The sequence below is a fragment of the Astatotilapia calliptera genome, chromosome 14 (genome assembly GCF_964374335.1).
Source record: "Astatotilapia calliptera chromosome 14, fAstCal68.1, whole genome shotgun sequence".
In the NCBI taxonomy this organism is placed as follows: domain Eukaryota; kingdom Metazoa; phylum Chordata; class Actinopteri; order Cichliformes; family Cichlidae; genus Astatotilapia; species Astatotilapia calliptera.
In genome coordinates, this window is record NC_137435.1 from 2,287,742 (window position 1) to 2,312,137 (window position 24,396).

The 24,396-nt window shown below is 44.1% G+C and overlaps 1 protein-coding gene across 2 annotated transcripts in view; it reads left to right on the forward strand.

Annotated features, from left to right (window-relative positions):
- Positions 1-21,695, forward strand: part of LOC113036954 (nesprin-2-like) — a 34,460-nt gene extending 12,765 nt beyond the window's left edge. Inside the window, exons 2-13 of one of the 2 annotated variants that reach the window (XM_026193591.2) lie at positions 6,271-6,516; positions 6,732-6,882; positions 8,784-8,966; positions 9,042-9,176; positions 9,273-9,467; positions 11,189-11,318; positions 11,421-11,564; positions 11,671-11,753; positions 14,454-14,681; positions 17,095-17,247; positions 17,399-17,454; positions 19,878-21,695. In XM_026193591.2, the coding sequence (XP_026049376.1) occupies positions 6,293-6,516; positions 6,732-6,882; positions 8,784-8,966; positions 9,042-9,176; positions 9,273-9,467; positions 11,189-11,318; positions 11,421-11,564; positions 11,671-11,753; positions 14,454-14,681; positions 17,095-17,247; positions 17,399-17,454; positions 19,878-20,082 (1,887 nt within the window). In that variant the 5' untranslated portion in view covers positions 6,271-6,292 and the 3' untranslated portion in view covers positions 20,083-21,695. Of the gene's footprint in view, positions 1-6,270; positions 6,517-6,731; positions 6,883-8,783; positions 8,967-9,041; positions 9,177-9,272; positions 9,468-11,188; positions 11,319-11,420; positions 11,565-11,670; positions 11,754-14,453; positions 14,682-17,094; positions 17,248-17,398; positions 17,455-19,010; positions 19,694-19,877 lie in introns of those variants that run through there. The other variant, XM_080288386.1, reaches the window with a different exon arrangement.
- The last annotated feature ends 2,701 nt before the right edge of the window (positions 21,696-24,396 follow it).

Here is a 24,396-nt window from a genome sequence, read left to right on the forward strand (position 1 = left end):
AGAAATCTGCTGGTATCCAACAGAAGATCTGCCAACAGGGTTAGAAAAGTTAGCGGATAAGATCCACTACTGCGTGCTGTCTGACCTTAAAGAGCAGGGACAGAGAGAAGCTTGCTGGAAACGGCAGAAAGGGAGATAAAGGTTCCTGGATTTTCTTAATTCGCTCAATTAAAATTGTAGCTCAGAGGAAGATCTGATAACGCCATCCTCTCCCTCGACTCTGGTCGGGTTGTCAGAGTAGTTAACCTTAAAAAAAACACAACTTTAATAAGATGATGTAAATGAAGCATTATTCAGAAGCAGTGCGACCACAATCATCCTGTGTTTCAGGAACATGGAAATAAAGTGGGTTCTGCTTCTCCTTACGTCTCGTGGTACATCTCCTGCTCCATCCGTGGGCGTTCACGTTCAACGTTAAAGTTAAAAACAACAAAGGTTAAACCTGAAGATGATCCATTTACTGGTTTTCACATTTGGTGTCACCTAATGACCTTGACCTGGTTTCCACCAAAAATGCAGTCAGCTGATTACATCCTGGCGCCCTTCAAGGGGAGAATAAACATGTTTACAGGCGGCTACTGATGAGCTTTCTATGAATAGTTTAATACTTCGTAATAACTGTGTAACTCTGGTTAAATTCTATTAAGGCATCAAGTTTGCATCATTGGGGCGTGGCCTGTTTGACGGATGGAGACAGAGGCGGCTGTAGCTGCTAGCTGTCAGCTAGGTGTCGCCTCAGCTACCTGGAGTCCCTGAACTGGACCTTTGTACCACATTTGTGCTGTTGGACCTTTTTAATGCAAATATCTGGCCAATAATATGGCTGCTGTTTCTGCCAGGTCTGGTTTGTGAAAGATTTTAATTCAGTTTCACTTCCTCAGAAAGAAAATGATGTGAACAAAGACATTTTTAACCACTGCATTAACCTAATCGGGGTGTGTGAAAGTGAGAATGGTGCCAGAAAACGACACACAGCAAGACGCTTGTGGGTTCACACTGTCAACTTCTTTTATTCTCCTTTGAATGGAGGGAGGACGGGTCCATCAGTCAAAGTCACATGACATTAAACAAGCCCTATTAAAGCTCACTCGTCATGGAAGGGATGAGGAAAAGGAAAGATTTTAGCTGAAAGGGCAAACATCGTGTAGTAACCCCCACAGAGCTCCTAAATGTCCCAAGAGTCAGATTTCATGGTTAATAAAAGTTTAAATGAATCCAGATCTCCCCAAACTGATTGGTTACAGATTTCTCGGCTCCGGGAGCGAACATTGCTCTCTTTCTGCAACAGATTGCCCTGATGTTGTTTCCTATCTGATGAAATTAGATTCTGCTAGAGGCTGGTAATGTCTGAAAATGCAAGTTCAGGTGTTAAAATGATGAAAAGTGGGCCAATAACATGAAATAAAGGCAGAAGAGGTGGATTTCTGGATCCAGCTGAAAAAGAGAGGAGAATAAGGACAGCTGGTTTTACGCCCTGCTGAGCCTCAGCCCAGCTGTTTGTCCCTGCAGACAGGTGTTACCGGCGTCAAAGTCATGGAAGACGTGCGCACAGACACGCACAGCTGTCGGGGAATCATATTGGATGACGAAGCATCAATCATTACAGCCAATCAGACTTCACTGCTTGTATTCTCGTCCAATACGATCACAAGATTTTTATTGATTTATTTTTTGCCTCCCTGTTCCTGCTGGTGATTGACATCATAAGTGATGTCATCAGTATGTCAGGTAGTAGACTTATTGTGTGTGTGTGTGTGTGTGTGTGTGTTGTGACTCTAATGTTTGAGCAGTTCTTCCTGTAATTCAGCTGGGTGGGTGTATCTCATATTCAAATTTTTCCCTCTCATGGAAAATTTCCAGACACCTGCCTGCTGTTGTCCTGGGCTCTGCGCTCTGTCCACATTTGAAGGACTGGTTCAGCAGTTCGGGGGAAGTGCACTCATTGTTCTCGGCAATAAGCAAATATGTTTAGATGTCCATGAAACGAATGCCACAAACGGTTAGCCGAGCTTAGCACACAGACAGGAAACTGGGGTTAAAGTGGACCTGTTCTGTTCTTATTTCCTGTCATGTCTCGTGTTCATATTGATGTTTCAAATAATAAGTAATCCTTTTGTCTCGAGCTCTTCTCTCAAGCATAAATATAATGTATAAATATAATGAATATGTAATGAGCTTGTCCTCGGTTGGTTGCAGGAAATGGTTTCAGCCTCGTGCTATGAGTCTGTTACACACCAGGCTGCTGCATAACGAGGGAAACTGAAGATGGCACGTTTGTTCAGTCTGACAGGAAATTCAACACTTTTTTTTTTCCCCACCCTGTCAAATTTCCAGAGTCTCTTAGTAACATTGTGTTGTTATTCAAACTCACTTTTAATTTCTGCTGCATGACGTAACTTACATTTGTTTTTACTGAGAGAATTGCAGCAGGGATCAGCAGAGTAACGGAAAAGAGTTTTGTTTCCCCTTAATCTTCATTTTAAGCATTCTGCATATCTGGAAATGTTTTATTGTTCTTATTGCACTTTCCTTTAGATGCAACAAAGGTTAATGAGTCTATTTTATCTGTGGAGTTGGAATGTTGTTCACTGGTTCAATTCCAAACGCTGTTATGAATGAAGACGTGCAAGAGTCAAAGTTAGATCTGCTCAGTCTGTTTTCTTCATCTTGTTCTTGGCTGTTCCCTTTAAGGGGCATCACAGCAGATCATCTGCCTCCTGTCCCAGCTTCCTCCTCTGTCACGCCGACGTCTTACACCTGCTGGGTCTAAAATGGACTAATGTTGACTTCCTCCAGGGTCTGAAACTGCACTGACAGCACTAAGAGGACAGCTCGGGACTGAGGGTTCACTCGTGTCTCTGATAAGACTCAATGAGTGGGGGGTGAGGTTGATGCAGTCATTAAATCGTGTGTGTGTGTGTGTGTGTGTGTGTGTGTGTGTGTGTGTGTGTGTGTGTGTGTACTGCAGGCAGCTGGCGACTCATCAGCAGTTAAAGATGCTTGCTTGCTCTCTGTCTGGTAAATCTACATACTGAAGCTTCATTCACTCTTTGAGCTCAGTGGGAAAACAGCCGTGTGTGTGTTCAGATGTTAAGCAGATGTTCGCGTCTGTTCTGTGGAGACTGAGGTGATAAATGTCACTAAATGAACTGAGATGAACCTGCCTGTCTGCCGCTTTCATAATTCAAATGGTAAATGTCCAGCATTTGTGTAGCGCTTTATTAGTCCCTGTGGAACCAAAAGCGCTTTACACAACCTGTCATCCACCCATTGGTGATGGAAGCTACATTGTAGCCACAGCCGCCCTGGGGCGCACTGACAGAGGCGAGGCTGCCGGACACTGGCGCCACCGGGCCCTCTGACCACCACCAGTAGGCAACGGGTGAAGTGTCTTGCCCAAGGACACAACGACCGAGACTGTCCGAGCCGGGGCTCGAACCGGCAACCTTCCGATTACAAGGCGAACTCCCAACTCTTGAGCCACGATCGCCCACTTCAGGCACAGACTGCACCACAGCGTCGATGTACACGTACAATGGCAATGAACGGCTGTTTTATTCTATCCTACACAAAACATGGATCTAGATGCCATGTCGGCTCCCTCCCCACCACCAGTGGTTCGGTTCAGGGAGTTCCTCTTTAATCAGTCCTGTGCAGTGAATTACCTGCAGGCAACTAAAACCTGCTGCTCAAACATGATTGGTCAGTAGATGTGACATTACAAAGCTGCTCTCCGTTTACCATCTGACAATCAAACCTGATTAAAGCTTTTAAAGGCCTGAAGCCATAAAACTGGTGTGAAGGTAAAGTCCAGGTCAGACACGCACACATGCTTTCGCTGTGTAAGAAATAAATGGTGTGTAATGGTTAAAATATAACTGGACGCAGACTGGAGAGGTGCACACGCTCTGCTGTAGCAGGCAGACAGGTGAGCAGGATCTATGCAGCCTCAGTGGTCCAGGTCTGACGCCTTGGCCTCATAACTCTGTTACACACTCAGTCCCCAGGTGGGAGTCTGGAGGAGGCGGCCTCGGCCTGATAGGACAGGCAGCGCCTGATCTATGAGTCTGGGATACTAAAGTGCTCAGGTGGAAACACAAAGGTGTGTGCGAGCACCTGAGGTGGCTGTCTGACTGGAGAGGGAAGGACGAGGAGCAAACGGACGACACGGTGAAATCTGTTAGTTATAGACTGTATATAAAAGACGGCCATCATAGCATCACTGAGCAGCAGCCTGAGGGGCTGAAAAGGAAAAAACCCCTCTAAAAACAAGCCAGTGCTGAGAGTTTGCAATCCAACATCTGAGACCATAAACTCATCAGGAAACTGTTTACTGGAACTTGTCCCAGCTATCATAGGGCGAGAGGCGGGGTACACCGTGGACAGGTCGCCAAAGCATTTGAATATAAGGGGGCTGCTACGTAGAGTCTCTCCAGATGTGGCTTGTATAAAACAGCTGTGCATTACTACACTTACTACACTACACCGCCTCCGTGCATCTTGGGAATTCAGGAAAACATCTTTCGGGATGGCTCGCTGATTTATGGCTCACTGGCAGGAGGACAGACGGTCTCTGTCAGCTTGATGATGATGTTGTTCTTCCCCCTGGTGGACAAAAACCGATCAGCTAGTAAAGATGTTGACCGATACGTGACCATAAATGATATTTTCTCCTATTTATTTCCTTATCATAAGAGTTAATTAACCTCTTAAGCCCCAAGCCTACCTGATCTCCTGCTTTTTGCCCCCTGAAAGCAGGAGATCAGGTAGGCTTGGGGCTTAAGAGGTTAACTAAAGGTGCACAGAAAACTACGAGTGTTGGAAAGGGAAACCAAGCAGACTGTCTTCAAACACAGAGGACGAGCAGTTTTCTCTTCATTAAACTTGAGCTTGAACTTCAGCTTCACTGAACTGTGAAATCCCTGCAGCACACTTTCTGATGAGACTCTACAGTTTGCATTTGTCTGAATTTACTGAGCTGAGACTGGCAGATCTGCCATCACTGTTTCCTCTGTGTTCATTTTATCTCAGAGTACACTCCTGCTCCTCCACTAAACGCACAATAGATGGGTATGATTTATGACAGGAAGTGTTTTGTGTGTGTGTGTGTGTGTGTGTGTGTGTGTACACAAGTGGTTTTTAGAGTCAGGGTTACAGTTATGGTGAGCATTATGTTAATTAACGTCCTCACTAAGATATGAAAGTGTTTTTTCTTTGAGAAGAGCAGCGTATTTAAACGTGTTTAAATTGGGCTGTAACAGCTTTTACAGACGTCTCTCACCATCATCTGGGGAAGAACAGCTGGCAGGTTAGTCAGCAGCACAAGTAACTGGGCTAAATTATAAAATCTCCTATTTACGCACCTTTTTATTACATTATCGTCTACTTTAACTTCCACATTGCCAAATCCCCTGAATGCTGTCTGAAAATGTTTGTGATCATCTTAATTTTGAGACGTTTGGAGGGGAAAATGGCGTTTTATTGTGCACAGAGCGCCTGGATGTCGGTCACAGGTCCTGAGTGTGTAATCACCTGCTGCGTCTGTAAATCGGGAGATAATTACACACAGACTGTGAGCACCAACTGAATGAAAGGTGCAGTGTAAATTTGTCCTGCTTTTCATAAATCAGACCCGCTCTGTCTCCACTCATGGAGAACAGTTCTGGCTCCATCTCAATAAAGAACCCGAGTGACTCATTGTGTGTGTGTGTGTGTGTGTGTGTGTGTGTGTGTGTGTCCTAGTGGAAGCGATAATGGTGACTCATGGCTGTGTGGTCGTCCTCCTGGCTCGGAGGATTTAAACCACTGACTGGCAGCCTGATTTCTTGTTGTTTGCTCTTCTCCAGGAGCGCCGTCTCAAACGTGTTCGTGTCACCTTGTTAAAGCAGTCGCATCAACTTCAGGAACAACTAAAGATTGTGGGAATAAAAAGATTCTTATTGCCCACAAACACTTGGCAAAACTGGGACTTTCGTTTAGTCGTTGAATGCAGTAACTCCATATTTGGCTATAGAGTGAGGAAATTATTTTATCCCCTGCTGAATTTAAGTTTTCTCAGAATAAAATGAATTAATTTTGTTTGAATATTAATGGACATGGACAGAATATCAACCAAAAATTCAGAAAAACAGAAACTGACCCAGAGTTGGATCAGCAGAGCACGGAGGGGTGGTTGGCAGTGGTTAGTGTAACCAATATTGTTGGCGTGTTGCGTTAGGCATAGGTCTCTGAATTAATGTGAATTCTAATCAGTGGCGTCTTCTCCATCAGGTAAAGGTCACATGATGTTGAAATGCCTGGCATAGACCTGCCCACCTCGGAACGCCACAGCAGCATCACCCCAAACCCTGCAGGAAGTGATGTTGTACCCGGAGATGAAGTGAGTGACACGGAGCACCTCCTGGATCTGTACCAGTGCCGGCTTCCTGTCCAGTCGTCTCCAGTGGAGCTAAAGGAGGAAATGCAGCGAGTCGACAGCAGCTGGAGCCAAGATGGAGACCTGCAGGACTGTGGACAGTGAGTGTCCTTCAGCTGATAATCAGACCTGAGTAATCAGTAAAACAGATGATAGATCTTTAAGAGTTGCTGTGCAGCTACTCTGCAGCATTTTTTCAGCTGAGGTCAATTTTGAACGATGAATTTGCACTGCAGACTAATAACAGCACAGTTACACTTTTCTCAGGTTTCTTGTTCAGCTTGAAAACTTCTCACTTTGTGCGTATTTCTGCCAGGTTGGAGAGGAGATGGCTGCTCTGGCACGAGTTTATGAAGGAGTACGACCACTTGGATGCTTGGCTGAGATTGGTCGAGGAGGCCGTCTCTTCCCCAAACTCCGTCCACGTTACCTACCAGACCGCCAAGGAGGAAATGAAGAAGTTTGAGGTGGGGAAAAAGAAATAACTTAAACAGAAACAGAAATCTAAACTTGGCTTCAGGTGTTTTAACCTCACAGGGATTCCAGCAACCATCTTTCACCTTGGACTCATCTGTATTTCTGTTGTGCACTGAATCTCTTTTGTTGTCTCTCTGTGACAGAATTGATGTTTGAGCTCTGTGTTTGTGTTCAGGCACTCGCACAAATTAAAACCTGGGTCAGAGCAAAGCTGGGCCAAAGTTCAGCACATGGTTAAAGTTGTCACCCAGCCAGGGTGTAAATATCACTCAGCAGCCAGTCGTAAAGCTGAAGCAGGCAGCATCAACACATAAATCTACTCGTGCTGCCGGCTTAAATAACAAGACCACCTCTGACCGAAAAGCTGTAGATTCTTCTTGTTTGCACAAATTCATTCAGGTTCACACTGATTGTGTCTGCAGCTCCAACAAAATGAGGAAGAGGAGAAACACAATTAGACTGAATTAGAATTTGATGGAGAAGGAAGAGAATCGGGAGACTGAGCGTCTTTATGCATCTCTATGATGTCACTGAGGTTTCCTGTCATTAATACGATCCTCTCACAAAGAAAGACGCCCCCAATGTAGTTCACCTACTTCCTGCATTAACCTCCTAAGACCCGAACTCTCATGGCATTTTTAATTTCTCTTTGCTATTTGGACTGACTGGGACCTGATGAATGTAAAAACAAAGAATTGCATGATTTTATTTTTTATTTTTTTAATCTGATTTTTGTTTCTGAGAAAATTGAGGTCCACATATGATGATATGACCTTGGCAGTATATCGTCCTCGTAAGTGGACATCAGGCCCATGTAGAGCAAAATTTTGTATTTTGGACTAGACCATAGGTGTCAAACTCTGGCCCGCGGGCCAAATTTGGCCCGCAGCCTAATTACATTTGGCCCGCGAAGCCATACCAAATGACTATCAGAGCTGGCCTGCTGGTATTATACAGCTAATATATATATTGTTTAGTATTAAGCTTTGCTTGTTCCATATTCAGTTTTTCAGCAAAACGTGTTTGAGTCCATAAGAAAAGATTCGTTCTTATATCTGGAGGAATAAATATATTTCAATAAATATTAACGTTAGCCCGCGACTTTGTTCCAGTTTTGAATTTTGGCCCACTGTGTGTTTGAGTTTGACACCCCTGCTCTAGACAATCCAAAATGTGATGTCCACATATATGGACGCCAGGTCCTCAGAGGTTAAATGCTGGTTTGCAAAATGTTCTGATCAGGTTTGCATCTGCAGGTAAATGAACATCAAATCTCTAAAACGGATTAAAATCTGTTTATACTTTTAGTCCTAAGACCATATGTTGTATATTTATCATCCTTGTGATAAACCCATGTCAGCCTTTGGTTTATGGACTTTGCATTTTGAAGCTTTAGCATTTGCTTTATTGCTATGTTGGTTTTTGTGAGCCACATATTAGGACGAGGGATCAGGATCTGGAGTCGTGCACACTGTAGTTTTAAGTGTGTGTGTCTATAAGATTTCTACAACAGATCTAAGTTGTGCCTGAGAACAGGAAAGTCGTCTGCATAGAGGAGAACTTTCATAGCAGGCATGTACAAAGTGAGGCTTTGTGCTCACATTGTAGATGTGTAGCCACATTTGTAGCTACAAACACTCGTTTTAATTCTTTCAGCCTGTTTTGATGCACAATTTAGTTGAAATCGGGCAGAAACGGGGCTTTTAGAGTGTGTTCTTCTGAACTGATTGCATATCGCATAGATTTGATTCGGGTTTCATTCTTTCTGGAAGACAACAGTCGCAGGCTCGTCCAAGTTTTCCAAATATAAGAATATCTCCACCTGATCAAGCCTGGATTTGGGAAACCAAAAAACATCTGCTTCAGATGCACTTTGTGTTTGTGTGTTCAGAGGCTGCGGCGAGAGGCGGGGCCTCGCCTCATCCAGCTGGACAGCCTGACACGGAGGAATCGAACACTAACTCGGCTCTTCCAGGGTACCATGCAGGCTCGGCTGCTGTCATCGGCGAGGGAGTGCGGCCGCCGCTGGGATGACGTGAGCGCCAAACTGCAGTCCATCACAGGCCAACTGCAGGTATGCGAGTCAGACCTTCTGAGGAGGATTTCACTTCTCTCTCTTCTTTATAGTTGACTCTTCCCTCTCTCTCAGCTCTTTGTCTCAGAGTGGGAGGCGTTTGATGCACAAAGGGAGGAGCTTGCAGTTTGGTTGGCTGACATGGATGTCCGCCTGATCGAGGTTGAGCAGCTGACAGGAAACGCCTGTGAAAAACTGAGACAGCTGCAGGTGTGGGCTTGTTTTGAAGTGACACATCAGTTTCTTTCTGCATGTTTTTACTTTGCTATTCATTTTATTTCGTCTTTTTTTTTTTTTTATGCGTAGTCGTTTCAGGAGTGCGTGTGCGAGAATTCGGGGCGTGTGAACGCCCTGCTGCAGCGCGGCGAAGCGTTGATCCAGCACAGTGTGCCTTCTGACGCTCAGCACGTCGAGAGCCAGCTGCTGGAGCTGCTGCAGCATTGCAGCCACGTCTACAACAACATTGGACGAACACACACGCGGCTGCTCAGCATGAGACTGGTACACACACACACACACACACACACACACAGTAATCAAAGCGTGTCTCAGGTAATTGGTATAGTGTTTGATTTTTGTGCTTTTAGACATTTAAAAACATGTCAGGATCTGAAGTAATCACACTTATCATTCATTTGGTGTTTGTGCATCGTGTCAGCATGAGTCTGGTAACCTGAGGGCACAAAACAGACTAACAGTGTGTCCCACAAATACCTGTTTGAAATGTTGATTTTAAACTCTTGAAAGTAAAATTGAACTTCTCTGCAGCTCCCAATAAAATAGAACAGAATAGAATAGCTCTTTATTGTCATTCTACATGTACAACGATAGCACCACACAAACTGTGCTGGAATAAAATATAAATAGTAGACATCAGGAATAAATAATATGCAGGAGAATTGTGTACAATCAACAGGAATATGTTTGAAAATGATAAAGCCACACATCAGAGAACCAGATGCAAAGTGCTCTGAGGTAGTGCAAAGAAAAGACGACCTCACAGGTGAGATCAGCAGAGGTGTGGGGTGGGGGTGGAGCCGTCTGTGCCTCATGAAGTCCAGGATGAGTTTGTTTGAAGGGACGTTCAGGTTAGTGGGAATATTCAGAACTTGAGGGATGAGGTTTTTTGTACTCCTTCCTTCCTTCCTTGGGATGATGCCAAGGCATTCCCAGTCTACCCCTTCTCCGTGTCCTAGGTCTGTCCCAGGGTCTTCTCCCATTGGATGATGCCCAGAACATTTTACACAGGATTCATCCTGGTCAGATACCCGAACTACTTCAACTGGTTCCTTTCGATGATGATTAGTGGGCCGCCTCTTTGCCCCTCCCAGAGTTCCTCATCCCATCCCCGAAGCTGAGCCCAGACACCCTTGGGCAGAATCTCATTTCTCTTGCTTTTATCCACCACCTCATTCTTTCTATCACCACTGAAGGTTTGTGGCCATTTCCCAGTAGACTGGCTTTGCTCTTCAATCTCTTGCTTCACTCGCAGAGAAGAACTCAGAATACGTCTCTCTGTGGGAGCAACTCATTCCTGACACTCCCCTCTTTCCACCTGAGAACTATGCCCTCAGACTTTGAGGCGCTAATTTTCATTCAATCTGCTCCAACCTTGGCCGCCACCTGACGAAGCCAATAAAACCATCATCCCCAAGAAGCAGAGACGAGATCCTGAGACCACTGAACCGGACGCCCACTTAACCCTCGGATTGGTTCCAAGAAGCTTCCTGGTTACTATTTTCATCATGCTGACAATTCAGGGTTAGTTTGCATGCAGGTAACAGGTCTCTGAGGAATAGACTGAATATACTGGCATCAGTTGTCGTTTTTTATTTTAGCTTCCTATTGTTTGTGAGCAAGGTTTCTTTGTCATCATCTAAGCCTCCGTGTTTTGGACTTTCTTATATCAGGCCCCTCTTTGTTTCTTTGGCTCAGATTTACTGGCTGCATCTGAAACATTGGCCATCTTTCCCAGAAGCCGTGTCTGCAGGCAGTAGCTCCCAGATTCAGGAATCCTGAATGGACTATCCAGATATTCCAGTCATAGAGATGCGTAACAGTAACTCGGGCGTATTAAGGACTTAATGTTGTGGGCTGACATGAGTGCTCCAGTAACGGAGTACTGTGATTAAAGTCTGAAGTCAAGCTTCAAAAACATGTACATCAACCAAACCCCAGCACTCATAAATATCCTCTTCCTCCTCCCCATCCTCTTCCTCCAGGTGTTTGAGGACGACTGCATCCTGTCCCAGGCTACAGACTCTGGTTGTCCTTCGGAGAGTCTTTTAGAAGATGAGGGAACAGCTGAAAAGCAAAATGTGGACCTCCCCGCATCGTCAAACCATCCTAAAGGTAAACCAACATCTCTGACCTGAAGGAGTCGATTTGATCAGTTACTCACAAAAGGATTAAGATCAAAACGAACCATAAACCTCTCATCTGCCTCCTCCTCAGACCCTCCCTCACCCATTCACCATCCTCCTCCTCCATCCTCTCCTACCCATGAGCACCTGGGGCTGGAGTGGGACCCGTCAGTTGACATTGGACGCTCTGTCTCCCGTGACGACGCCGACTCATCGTATTTCAGTGCCAGCACAGGTAAGAAGATGCCTCACCTTACACGGGAATACCGCCTTAAGAAATCTAAGGTGGCACCGTGAGAATGCAGATTTGTTCTCTCAACAGGATTTTTTTTCTTCTGCAGGTTTGAAGAGGTGGAGCTACCTGAGTTCCTTTGACTCTCGGTCTGACATCAGCGCCGACATCGGGAACCAGGAGGGAGACTTGGTGAGTTAAAGTCTAACATTGAGCCATTTCCACAGGTTAGTAGAAAGAAATCTTGATTGTGATCTGCAGTGAACCCCGCAGACTTCCTGCTGCACAAACTCTTGGAAATATTCCACTTCTGCCGCCCATTTGTCATTTATGTCCTTTAATTTACTCTGTTACTCCGTGCTTCTCTTTCAAAGGATGGGAATCGCCCGACTGCGGTGACTTCACTGTAATTTGTTATTGATCAAACTGTTACAGAGTCAATAGTTCATCTATATTTTGGTGATGGAGGATACTGTGATACATTTATTCTATTCCCTCAAACAAACCGTAAACTCCAATTTTCTGATTTGACACGCACAAAGTGGCACAAAGTGGCACAAAAGTGGAAGCAGCTCGTCCGTTACCGGCCTCTAAGGACGGACAGGACTGGATTCTGAAGTAAAAATCTGGTTCCAGTTTCCGAGCCCTGGACTGCAGTGATGAGTAGTTTTCTTGTTTGAAATCATCATTTGTCGTTTTTGTCACCAGTTAACGAGTTTTAAATCGCAGAGATTGTTTCACTCTAAAAAAACGTTTGCTGTTACGATACCACCAAGATTCTCACAATGAGTGGTCCTGGAATTGAACCCTGGGGAACACCTTTAGTTCCATTATGGTAGAAGTGATTCCTTCTGCCTGCGCACACTCACATCTGTATGACAGGTGATTGTCAAACCATCCAGCAGTGTTTGATTTGTTCTCCGGTTTAACGCCTTAGCTCGATCGATATGAACCACATTGTTTTTTGTGTTTGTTTTTTGAATGGATAAAGTCATTTATTTCTCTTGAGGTTCTGAAAAAATACATAATTTGGTTATTTTAGTCAATGAAATGGCTACAAAACCTCCCATCTCTACCTCCATCACAGCATCCACCAAACTGTAGTCTGGAGCACACCGTGATGATATAAACCAGCAAAACACTGATGTTGGAAAACCTTTTCTTGCAAAAACCTCTGGATGAAATTAAAGCCAGTCTTTGTGGCGTTTGGCCTCCTAATTGTGTTGTTTGCTCTCTCCTCTTGGTTGTTCTGCTCTGACCCAGATGCTGCATGGCCCAGAGGCCTGTCTGCCTGCCTCTGTCTCTCTCACACAGTCATTGATGTTCAGATACAGCGGCTCTCTAAAAACGTTCCCCATCAGCGGCTGTCGGCTGTATGAGCTGGTTACAGCAGTTCACCTCCTCTTCTGCTGATTTATTGATGATGCCTGCAGAACGTGGCACCTCTGCATGTTGTCGGGTTTCCTTTTTTAGCTTTATTGTGGCGAGACGCTGCAGTGTGCTGAAAAAGCTGCTGTATGAGACAGGCAGAGGAGGGGAAAAGGGGAAAATAAGATGGGAAACAAAGGCGAGGACAGACGTTGTCAGAGTCTGAGGTAATTTGAATGTCCTCCTCTGGCAGCCTGTAGCTTCCTCGTTTTTGTGTATTTCTGTCTCTTTCAGACAAACGCACTGTGTCGCACTGTCGGTGAAACCCAAAGCCCAACAGGAAAGAAACAAACGAGAGGCGCATGTAAAACTGAATTAGCATCTGATTACAGCTGCAGGATCACAACAAAGACATCAAAGTTTGTGTCATCTCACTCTGCTTTCTTATAAGCCCAGCCTCATTATTTACTGGGCTGGCGAAGACGTGATGTCAGCGTGCCATCCCCACGGGCTCGGCTCGGCACCGCCTGCCCCGAGGACTCGTGTGGTCGTACTTCATTAAATCTGCGACTGTGTGACCTCGTCTCTGGGTGCTCGCACGCCGCATGAATTCTGAGTGCTACTCAAAAGACGTGCCTGCAGAGTTTTGTGATCATGTCCACTACAGTCACCACCGCTGGCTCCCTGTAAAAAGATTTGTTTTTTCCATTTCTTGTGATTTCATGACTGAAAATGTTCCTGGTCATCTTTTTATACAGTTAACTCATTAAAGGTACATTTTGTGAGAGCCCTCTGCAAAGTGTAATGACGACCTGCACCACAAGGTGGCGTCGTCTTAATGAACATCATGTTTACAGCACAGATAATCTTTGCATCATTTCCCACAATGTTTTAAAAAAAATGAAGAAAAGAAATAAATGCACACAAGCTGCTATAAGATTAAAATAAAAAATATCGATATAAACTAAACCTTACAGTTCATGAGGTGACTACTCAAAAATAACTGATAACTTAATTACTTGTTACTAAACTACTTTTGGCAAAATTAAGTTACTTAATTACTTGTCAGAATAAAATAATTACACGACTCGTTACAGTACTTAAAGATCTAAAAACACATTTTCACATAATTACCAGTTAATATAAACCTGTAGGCTCTCACACACCAGCATAGACCCTGTCTGCATGAGGACACACAGGATCTTTCATTTAGCTTTTATGTACAAGCACAAAGCAGAGTTAGTGGTGAGCGGCCTGGATGCACTTTTCCCTTTTTTGTGGAACAAAATTAACCTTCTGCTTTTCTTTATTTCATGCTGTCTTCCTGTTTGTTTGCTTCTTCTACTCAAACTCTTGCTAAGCTGCTCCAGCAGATAATAAAACACGGAGGTGGGAATGAGCAGAATAACTGGAAGTTTTGCAAACCTGGATGGATAATGGAGTTCTGAGTTTGACTTGGAAAATAAAAAAGTTAAATCATCTCAGTGAGGTTTTAAACTTTTCTATAATGAACTCTGTCTGCAGGAATGGCTTGATCACACTCAGCTCGGCTTCTCGCCTGTCGCAGACCAAAAGGCAGAAGCTCTGGGCTGCAGGGACCAGTGGAAGACCTCGACTCCCGACCGACAGGACGGCGAACCGGTTGACTTTGATGGAGGCCGCGTGCAGGCGTGGCTGAGAGTCCAGAGCGCCGCTTTGCCAGAGAGGAGCACGTGCTGTTCGAAAGAAGTGCAGACTGATGGGAGGCTGAAGGTACTGTCTTAAAAAATGTTCAAGATCCATGGTTATACTTCCTCTGTGGTCCAAATATAACCATGAAAAACAACCGAACAGCGCGCTCGATCACTGAAGTTATCTTTATAGTTTATTCTTTACAAATAACATTCTCCGAGATGTTTAAACAGTTGGTGCTGCTGCGCTTCTCACAAATCTTAAGTCATTAGAAGTTCATGAGCGGAGCTGTGCATTCAGAACGGTTTGATTTTCCATTTAAACACTTCCAAAACGAAGCCGGTGCCCTCGAGGTCGGCCCTTCATTTGAGAGCATCTGTTTGTGGGAGAGTGAAGCAGAATGTCAGCAGACTCAGGTCAGGAGGTTTTACACGCAGATGATATTCATGTGCTGAATGTTAATGCTCAACTCCAGGAAAACGGGTTCAGTTAAAAAAAAAAAAAAAAAAAAAAAGTTGAGCACAGTCTGTTTCTCAAACATCACCACAAGGTGGCAGCAGTTTACCACAAAGTTTGGCCTAATTTAATGTTTGTACTGTTTTCTATTTAAAAACGACGACTTCACAGATTGAGCTCCTGAAGCTACCAAAATAAATCAGCAAAGTGTGGCGTTAACATGAATTCTGTACAAATTTGGAGCTAGCAGTGGCCTGAAAAGAGGTCTTGTGCTGGAGGGTAAATCGAACGCCGCCTTGTGGTTAAAAGCGGAATTACACACTAGTACAGCTCAGGTCTAGTTCAACTTTAGTTGATATCTACGCAGATATCACACGGACATCTGTAATATCTTTTTTGATGGATTTAGAAAGTTTTTAAGTTCTTTTTAAGCAAGTTTGTAGAAATCGAAGCTGTGAGCGACATGTCAGACGCGCAGCTTTAAACCGTTTGCGCTCTCCTCGCTGACTGCCAAAAGTGAGCGTGAGCAGATTTGATAATTGTAAGCAAGAGAAGCTCTGTTGATCTCTCAGATTTAGTTACACAATTTCTTTTGCACGGCTCCAAACAGCTGCTGCATTAATGAGTTTGTCCTCAATCACACACACAAATCCAATTCGGCTCTTACAAATCTGTCCTGCGTGCTCACAGATGTCGAGTTGCGGCCCGACTTTGGAGAGCACAGATTTGTTTAGCGCTCACTCACGTCCTTATTGTTTACCTTGGTTTGTCCTGAGATGGTAGTCGGGTCCCCGAAGTGTGGGTGAAGAGGCAGAAGTGTCCCCAGAAGCTCATTAATACAGGTTTAGGCTTTACACTGACGCAGCCGCACAGTCTATATGTTCCAGTTTAAAGTTGCAGCTCACACAACAGATCCCATCAGCCTTTATTTTCCTCCCAGATTCATCCTCCTGAATAACTGTCCTCTCCCTCCTCTCCAGGCCTCATGTTTCTCTCTCCATTTAGACTTCATTGGCCTCAGCCTTCATTTTCTCTCCCTCGCTCTCATTACTGGGGAATAGCATCTATTTATTCTCCTCTTCCTCCGTCCCGTCTGCTGCTCCTCGGGCCGCCGAATGAATCCATAAAGTCTTGATTTATGCATCGTCTGACTGCACTTTAACTGTCACCATAAAAACAGAGAAGCACGCCGACTTCCTCCTTTTCTTCTTCCTTCTTTAGTTTCTCCTTGCCCTCGTCTTCCTCCGTCTGACTTAGAGCCAGTTCACATAACTGTCCGTGTGCAGGAAATCTATAAAGATGAGGAAGAGAGGGAAGAAAGTTTGTGGATTCGTTTTTAGGGGTCAATTCATATGACAAAGTGTTATTGTATCAGATTTCTTTATGTACTTGAATTTGAATTATGCAAATTTGATTGAGCGCGTGTTTGTGCGAAATAGCACTGGGACTTTCTAATGGAGGTTCATTACAGAAAAAAAACTATCGAGTGAGTGCAAAACAAATTGGAGGAGAAATTAGCTGCAAGTCCAGATCGAGAGCAGCGAAGGAGAAAGTCACAAAGTTTGTCGATGTTTTGCAGCAGCTGCAAACTTGTGATGAAAACAGAAGTGTGTGGCGTTTGTTCATGCGACAGGATATAAACTGTATATAAAAGATGGACACCGTCGTGATGAAAAATGAGTCATAAAACAAAATCTATCCCCGTACAGCTGTTATGAAGGAGGACATTGGCCATAGAGACCAAACAGGTGTTTGTAACCACGTTAACTTGGGCGTCTGTGGGCTGATTCACTGCTGGTGCTTCTAGTGGACATTTGAGGAGCTGCATGTTTTTGCGACTTCCACATTTGCTTAATGCTTCAATCCCGATGTTGCTGCTCTCCGATCTGATGGATAACAATGCAAATATAATCTCAAAGCTCAGAAACACAGCGTCCGTGTCTGAGTTGTCGTCCATCTTTAAACAGTCACCGTGATTTGAGGAAGGATGAAGTAAACTCTAACATTTACGATTGTTTACCAAAATCCCCACGTTCAGATGTCGCAGGGTTGCATGGATGAAAACCACGCTGATGCATCCAGCAGCAGCCATGGCTGCCACGATGACACACGGCGGCTTTCACCATCAGATCACCTGAATTTAAAGGCCAGCTCTGATAGGATGAGGAACCACTATCAGTCACAAGCACCGGTGAGCTGATGGGTTTTCAATAACAACTCTTTGTTTTTGTTACTTCAAGGAGAAAATAAGCATCTGGACGTGTTGGTAGATAGTTTTAAATCTATAAAGTTATAAGCTGTTGACACTGGTGTGGATTATTGGAGGCTCTCTGTTCTTTTAGGAGGAAGAGGAGCTGTACTGCTGTGAGGAACCCGAGCGTCTCATCTCTGAACAAAGGTGAGGAAACGCAGAAATCCCTCAGAGGAACTCATGTCCTGTTCTAACATTCTAACAGTTTGTTCAGGTCAGCAAATGCAAAAGTAATTATGAGTTCAGATTGCTGTAAATACTATATCAGTGTTTTTTCTACTGTCGGATCTGTATGATGTCACGTGGAGCAGATATGCCTGATATGATGCTTAAGTCTCAGCCCAAGCTTAACTGATTCATTTTTCAAGTATTAAAATATTCAATATGTGGGACACTGTGTCCCAAAGGCTGTGTTTTTAAAGAAACACCTGAAAACATGCAAAAGTAGGATGATGACTGTATTGTTTTTAAAGGCTTGGAGCCATAAAAGGGTTAAATATCACTCAATACTTAACTGGGAATAGAAACAAAGTTGGTAAGCTGGTCACATAAATATCTGACCTCTAGATTTAGGATATGATTAGACAGTTGAATACAGTGTTGGTCAAGTTACTTGAAAAAAGTAATCAGTAACTAATTACACGATTACTTCCCCAAAAAATTAATGATTACTTTACTGATTACTTATTTTCAAAAGTAATTAATTACTTAGTTACTTAGTTACTTTTTAAAAACACGATTTACAACCTGAAGAGGTGATAAAGTGATAGATCTTTCAGCCCAATTCTACTTTTTCTACATAATCCATCATACAAAATGTAATCAAATGGAAAAGTCTCTTTTTAAACTAGTTTTATTAGTTTTAATCTTTTAACTTTATGCATCAAGCAAAAATGTAATTATCTGCAACATTCTCTGACTGAAAGAAAGTTGTTTAATATTTAAACTTCTTTTCTGCACATTCCAGCTCATAAAATAAAATATTTTTTGTGTTTACACTCAGTCTTTCAAATAGATGCAAGTAAAACACAGCAGAAAATAAATAAAATCAAAGACTCAGTGGTCCTGTTGCTCTATTTTCACCTGTAAAGCAGGAGTGAGGCAGGCGGAGGTTTACCCTGGTGCAGGTGTGCCGCAGTGAGAGTTTCTCTGTGAATTTCCCATTACGTAGCAGCGCACTCGGTGCTTGTTTAGGGTTTTTTTTTTTTTTTTTTTTTTTTTTTTTTTTCCCTGTAAAAATAAGTTTTCTTCCCACGCACAATGGACGCTAATGTTTTTGTCACTTTTTATGGAATCGGTGTGCGTCGTGTGTCCCATCAGCACGGCCTTTGTCTGTGAACTTAAGTCCCTGAAATGCTGAGACCAGATGAGGTTTGTGGTGTCGCCTCAGTGTGAGGAGGTTTCTCCGGCTGCTCGCGTTTCTTCTCGAACCACAAAGACGCGCATCTCAGGCTGGTGACTGAGAGGAGATGAAGCGCTCGAACTGCCTTGATTGATGTGACTGTGTGGATGTAAAGCTCTGAGAGGTCAGGAAGAGAAGAAAACTGTTACATAAACAGTCAGTTTCCATTTGCACAGCTTTGAGAGTACTCGCCTTTCTACTCAAACTTCAGATGCCCAAAGCAAATTTCTTAAAATGCTTTAATTATTCAACTTTTCATGTTTTAATTATTGATTTAGTGCCTCAATTATATTTTCTGCAGGTTTTATTTAAATGGAGTATTCCCAGGGCAGTTTCTGATGACTTTAACTTTTTACATCTGGTGACTGTGGAGACTGTGAGCACAGTGAAGTCCCATCAGACGATGGGATACTGTTCTCACTGAGGGATGGAGGTGATCGGCAACAACGCTCAGGCAGGCTACGGAGTTTAGACAAGAGGCCCAAAGTGTGCCAAGAAAACCTCCCCCACACCACCAGCAGCCTGAACTGGTGCATGCATCCATCCTGTCAGCATCACCATCTAAATGTCGCAGCAGAAATTGAGACACATCGGGAAACTTTTTTCCATCTGTTATTGTCCAGTTTTGGTGGGTCTGTGAGCTGTAGCCTCAGCTTTCTGTTCTTAGCTGACAGCAGTGGTACCCGGTGGTCTTCTGCTGCTGTGGCTCGTCTGCTTTAAGGTTTGAGATGCAGAGATGCTCTTCTACATAGTTTGGTTGTAATGAGTGAGTATTTGAGTTGGTGTTGCTTCAGCTTAAAGCAGTCTGACACTTTCTCCCGGAGAATTTTTTCTGACCATTATCTGTAAACCTGAGTGTGTAAAATCATCTTTCTTCCTCATTCTGATGCAGAGTTTGAACTTCAGCAGGCTGTCTTAACCGCAGGGCTAAATGTGCAGAATTGCTGCCATGTTATTGGTACCTAATAAAGTGGCCAATGAATCTACATCTTGCTTCCTAATGTTATTGTTGGCAAAATCAGATTACATCAAACATGGCAAACCGCAGCCCTGACTCAATTTATCTGACATCAGCAGGTCTCCTTAAAACCTAATGGTTTGCACTGAGCTCCTTTAAACTCCCCGGGCAGGTAAACCAAACACTAACGCCTCCACCTTCACCCTGCAGTGTTCCCTGTGTGACCTCCAGCAGCAGCAGCAGGGCTGCTTCCTCGCTCTCCCCCACCCTCCTCTGCCTCCTCCTGGCTGCAGCACTGGTTCTGCTGGCCTGTCTGGCCTGGGTCTTCGCGGAGCAGCCATGTCACCGCAGCAACACGATGGCCCGTACCTGCCACCTGACACTGAGATACGTCAACGGACCCCCGCCTACCTGAGTGCCAGTGGAAACGCTTTCTTGTGGCTCTTCAGGACAGAGGTTTGCAGCTCGCTGTGAGCAGTTCAAACTGCAATAACTTGAAACAAGACCACAAAAACAATCAGGTCTTCTGCTAGAAGATGGAAGAAAGTCTGTATACAATGATACACAGGATGCACCTAATGTTGGAGATCTTCTCACTCTGAAGTCTGACTTGCAGGGACCTCACATTTTGTAAAAACTGTAAAAATGATATGGGAGAGGTTTATATATCCACGGTGATGTCCTCAAACTGTGCTAATGTTAAAATGCAGCTTACAAACTGACCTCCCCCCTCACTACATGACTGTATATAATTTTGTCATTTATATCAAATATTTGTAGTATTTTGTACTTCATAGTCCACGTCTGCCTGTGACGGTACTTTCCTAATTCACTTTGTACAGTGTTGCATGTTTTACAGGAAAATGCTTCACTTTGAGTGAACATCAGCGTTTGTGTCCAAGCTCATGACCGAGAGTGACGTTAACATTTTTCTAAACCACTTCAGTCTTTAAAGACTTTAAACGGGGCCGGGTTCTATTTTTTGTGTGTAATAAGACTTTAAACCAGAAGGTGGCGCACTGAGGTAAAGACGTCCCAAAAATAGTCGAGCTAATCCGACTTATTCTGGATTTGTTAGAGTTCATCCTTCAGAATAGTTAAAAGAAAATGCGACTGAAAAGATGACAGTTTGACGGCAACAATGAAACCTTCTGCTCAACGTGCTGCCACCTTGTGGTGGAATATTTTCATTACAATTTAGAAAAAGTACGTTTTATTATTTCTAAGGTTTCAGACTTCTGTGAGAATCAAACTGTAGAGCCCATCTTTGGCCCTGTTGGTACCTGACATCCAGCATCTCTGTTGATTTCCAAGTTCAGAGCTGTTCTCACGCACTAAAACCTGGTTACTCAGACCATTTTTTAAGGTGGTCTGGGCGACACTGAAGGACCACCTACACAGCTCACAGCTCTGCTAGTCTACCGAGCTATGGGGGGCCGGGTTGCCAACCAGGACCCGTGCAGGACTCTGGCATCTGGTCTTTGCAAACATAAAGAAAATGTAGGGAGAGATCCTGGAAGAACTGGTCCCCTCATGTTCTTGGAGCTGTGGATGCACATTAATGAGAGGTGTAAACAGGGCCTGTGGAAGTCAACATGGCGTCTTTTTAAACAGAGACGAGCTTTGACTGACCGGCAGTCATGTTCTGCAGAGGTATGTGAAGCACTCACACGTGTTTTCAGTATGAAGAGCTGTTTGATGCCATGTGTGAGTCTGAGTTCAGCACAGCTTCCTAAAGGTTTGAGGGAAAAGTCATTTTCTGTTGCTGTCATGAGCTACATAATTATGAGATCATGTGTTTTTAAAGTGTGTTGGCAAAATAACTGTAAAACTGACGTTTGTATTGGTCGCCTGCCACCTCATACATTTCACCTTTTTTTTTTTTTTTTTTTTTTTTTTTTTTTTTATACAAGAATAATTCTTGATGTGTTGTTGAATATTTGAAAAAAGCCTTTTTGTCCAATGAAATGTCATTTTTTATATATATATAAATGTGTTAACATTAATAAAAATTAATTAAATGAAAAAGTGGTATTTTCTGATCTTTGATCAATGACCTCAGTAATTCCTGATCAGTTTCTGGTCAAAGTCCACGTTACTGTCTGCAGTTTAGCTTTGACTGAATCTAAAGAGCCAAACGGGCTTTCCTGAATTTCCTTCCCCCTTTGAGAAGCTTCAGTGGAATTACAATTAATCTTAAATATTCACTGAGGTGGTGTTTGAAATGGTATTTGCTAATTCTCAGAATGGGGGGGAGGACTGTAATGTGGGAGTTTAGGATTTTAAAGTGATGAAGAAAATGTCTCTTTTGGTCACTTTAGTTGGCAGTTAAACGTCTATTTGTCCGTCTGAGCTGTGAGAAAATCACTAGAAGCAGAGATGCCCACACTTCCCTCTTAACAGCCACCTTCTTGAGTTCTTCTGAAGGCGATACTGAGGTGTTTCCACGACAGACCTCGGTCTTTCCTCTGGCTTTCCTGCAGTCTCCATCCAAAGAACATCCCAATCATCATGAGCGGCGGATCCCCTCTGAGCTCCTGAATGAATAAGCTCTTCATCTTATTGAACTCAGACACCCTTTGACGGACTCTGATTGTATCTTTGAGCTTATTCTTTCAGTGCCTGTCTTCAGCTCATTGCCACAGGTGAGACTAGAAAGGAATCAACCAGCAAACTGGGTTTGGAGAAACAAAAAGTTTATTTTATAATCTGTTTTCTTGGATTCAGACAACATCCATGCTGCAGACCTGAAATGTGCTGGTTTTAAAGGGTTGACTGTAAAGAAAAACCTCACACCCACAGTGCACAGTCCATCATTTTCCAGCCAATAATCAGGGACTTGGAGGAGCCAGTTTTCCTCCTTGCGGTGTCAGCTACAAACCAGCTCAGCAGGACCTGGATGTCCAGAAGGACCAGAAGACTCCAGGAAGCTTTAACAATCCCAGCTGAACAGCCAGTTTGGTGCAAACCACACTGGAAGGTCAAGTTTGACTGCAGCGTGTCTGCAGGTTGAATTTCTGTGAGATGTTCGAGGCATCATCTAATCTAGAGCTGTGTGTGCGTGCGTGAGAGATTTTGCGTTGCCCAGATTTGCATGCTGGCTCTCATGCCGCACTCACGTGTCTGCAGAATGCCGAGTCACAGCGATCAGTGACACTGCTAATACACTTAAAAGGGATCAATGCTGCAGGGCGAGGTGTGTGCATGGAGCTCTGTACATGACATTCGGCACCACTGGATGTCGCACGAGAACACAGGTGTGACAGCCACACCTCCTCCCCTCCTTTTCCTTCATGTTCTCAGGTGTAGTAAAGCACAGACGAGATAAAGGAAGTTACCTGTGTGTGCTGAGAGACCAGGCAAGCAAGCAAGAGGATGTTGCGGTCGCCGCTCCTGTCAGATACAGAGCTCTACTAATATAAACTAAAGTGGCTGTATGGTGAAGTGCTCAGCTTGACTAGGATCAGTTTCTAAACCAAACAATAATCATTCCTCAACCTAAAGCTCAAACACAACCCAGTCAGGGGCACTGCGCAGTGGGCCATAACTTTGTTAATTTCCTGTAGACTCCTTCAAAGTAAAAGCTGTCTTTAACATCATTAATCTGTGCCAGTCCAGACCTCAGTGACCTCTAGCTGTTGTTGTGATGAGAAGCCAGACTGCCCACGGATTTCCTAGTCCTCGATGTCTGATGTGTGTACACCAGGGGTGCCCAAGACATCGATCAAGATCTACCCAGCGATCGCAAAGGTAGCGTGGGTAGATCGCATGGCATTTAATAAAAAATTGACATCAGCCAAGTAAGAAGCCAAAAACCTCCCACCTCCATACCGAATGGGAGGATTCCCCCCCCCCCCGTAATGTCATATTCATCTGCCAGTCTACCACTGCTATTCCAAAGAAGCGACGTGTGGAGCGGCAATTTTGGACTGCTCACTGAAATTTCACCAGTAGATTCTACTGTATCAAATTCTACCGTTCCACCATGATGGTGATCATTTGGAAGTGGGCCTGACAGCAGCTGCTATCTGGACTATCCCACAAGGTTGAAACGCTACATTCAGATGAGCAGAATCAACCTTTTGGGATTTACTTACCTGGATGATTGAGCGTGCATCGAGATATCTGGACTATGCATCCCTGGCTGAGTCCATTCAGTCCAAGTCATCAGAGTAAGGTAATAACCGAAAATGTATTATGCAATGATTCATACAGTTATGCAAGGTACATCAACATGTATTGTACAAACAAAGAATACTCGATGTTTTATAAATGTTTTACATTTTTATAGCATGTAGATCATTTTCAGTTTCATTTTTATAACTAGCTCGCATGCTGAAAAAGTGCGCACGCCTCTGGTGTAAACTGTTCGATGCTTAATAACAGGCAGGTCAGACAAATATCACAGTAACGTGAATTCTGTACAAACAGTGAGCAAAGATTAGTTCAAGAGGGCAGGTTGAACGCTACGCTGACTCACTGTAGCATCATGGGGCGATCATGGCTCAAGAGTTGGGCGTTCGTCTTGTAATCGGAAGGTTGCCGGTTCGAGCCCCGGCTCCGACAGTCTCGGTCATTGTGTCCTGGGGCAAGACAGAGGGCCCAGTGTCCGGCAGCCTCGCCTCTGTCAGTGCGCCCCAGGGTGGCTGTGGCAACAATGTAGCTGCCATCAGCAGTGTGACACTGGGTGGATGACTGGATGTGTAAAGCGCTTTGGGGTCCTTAGGAC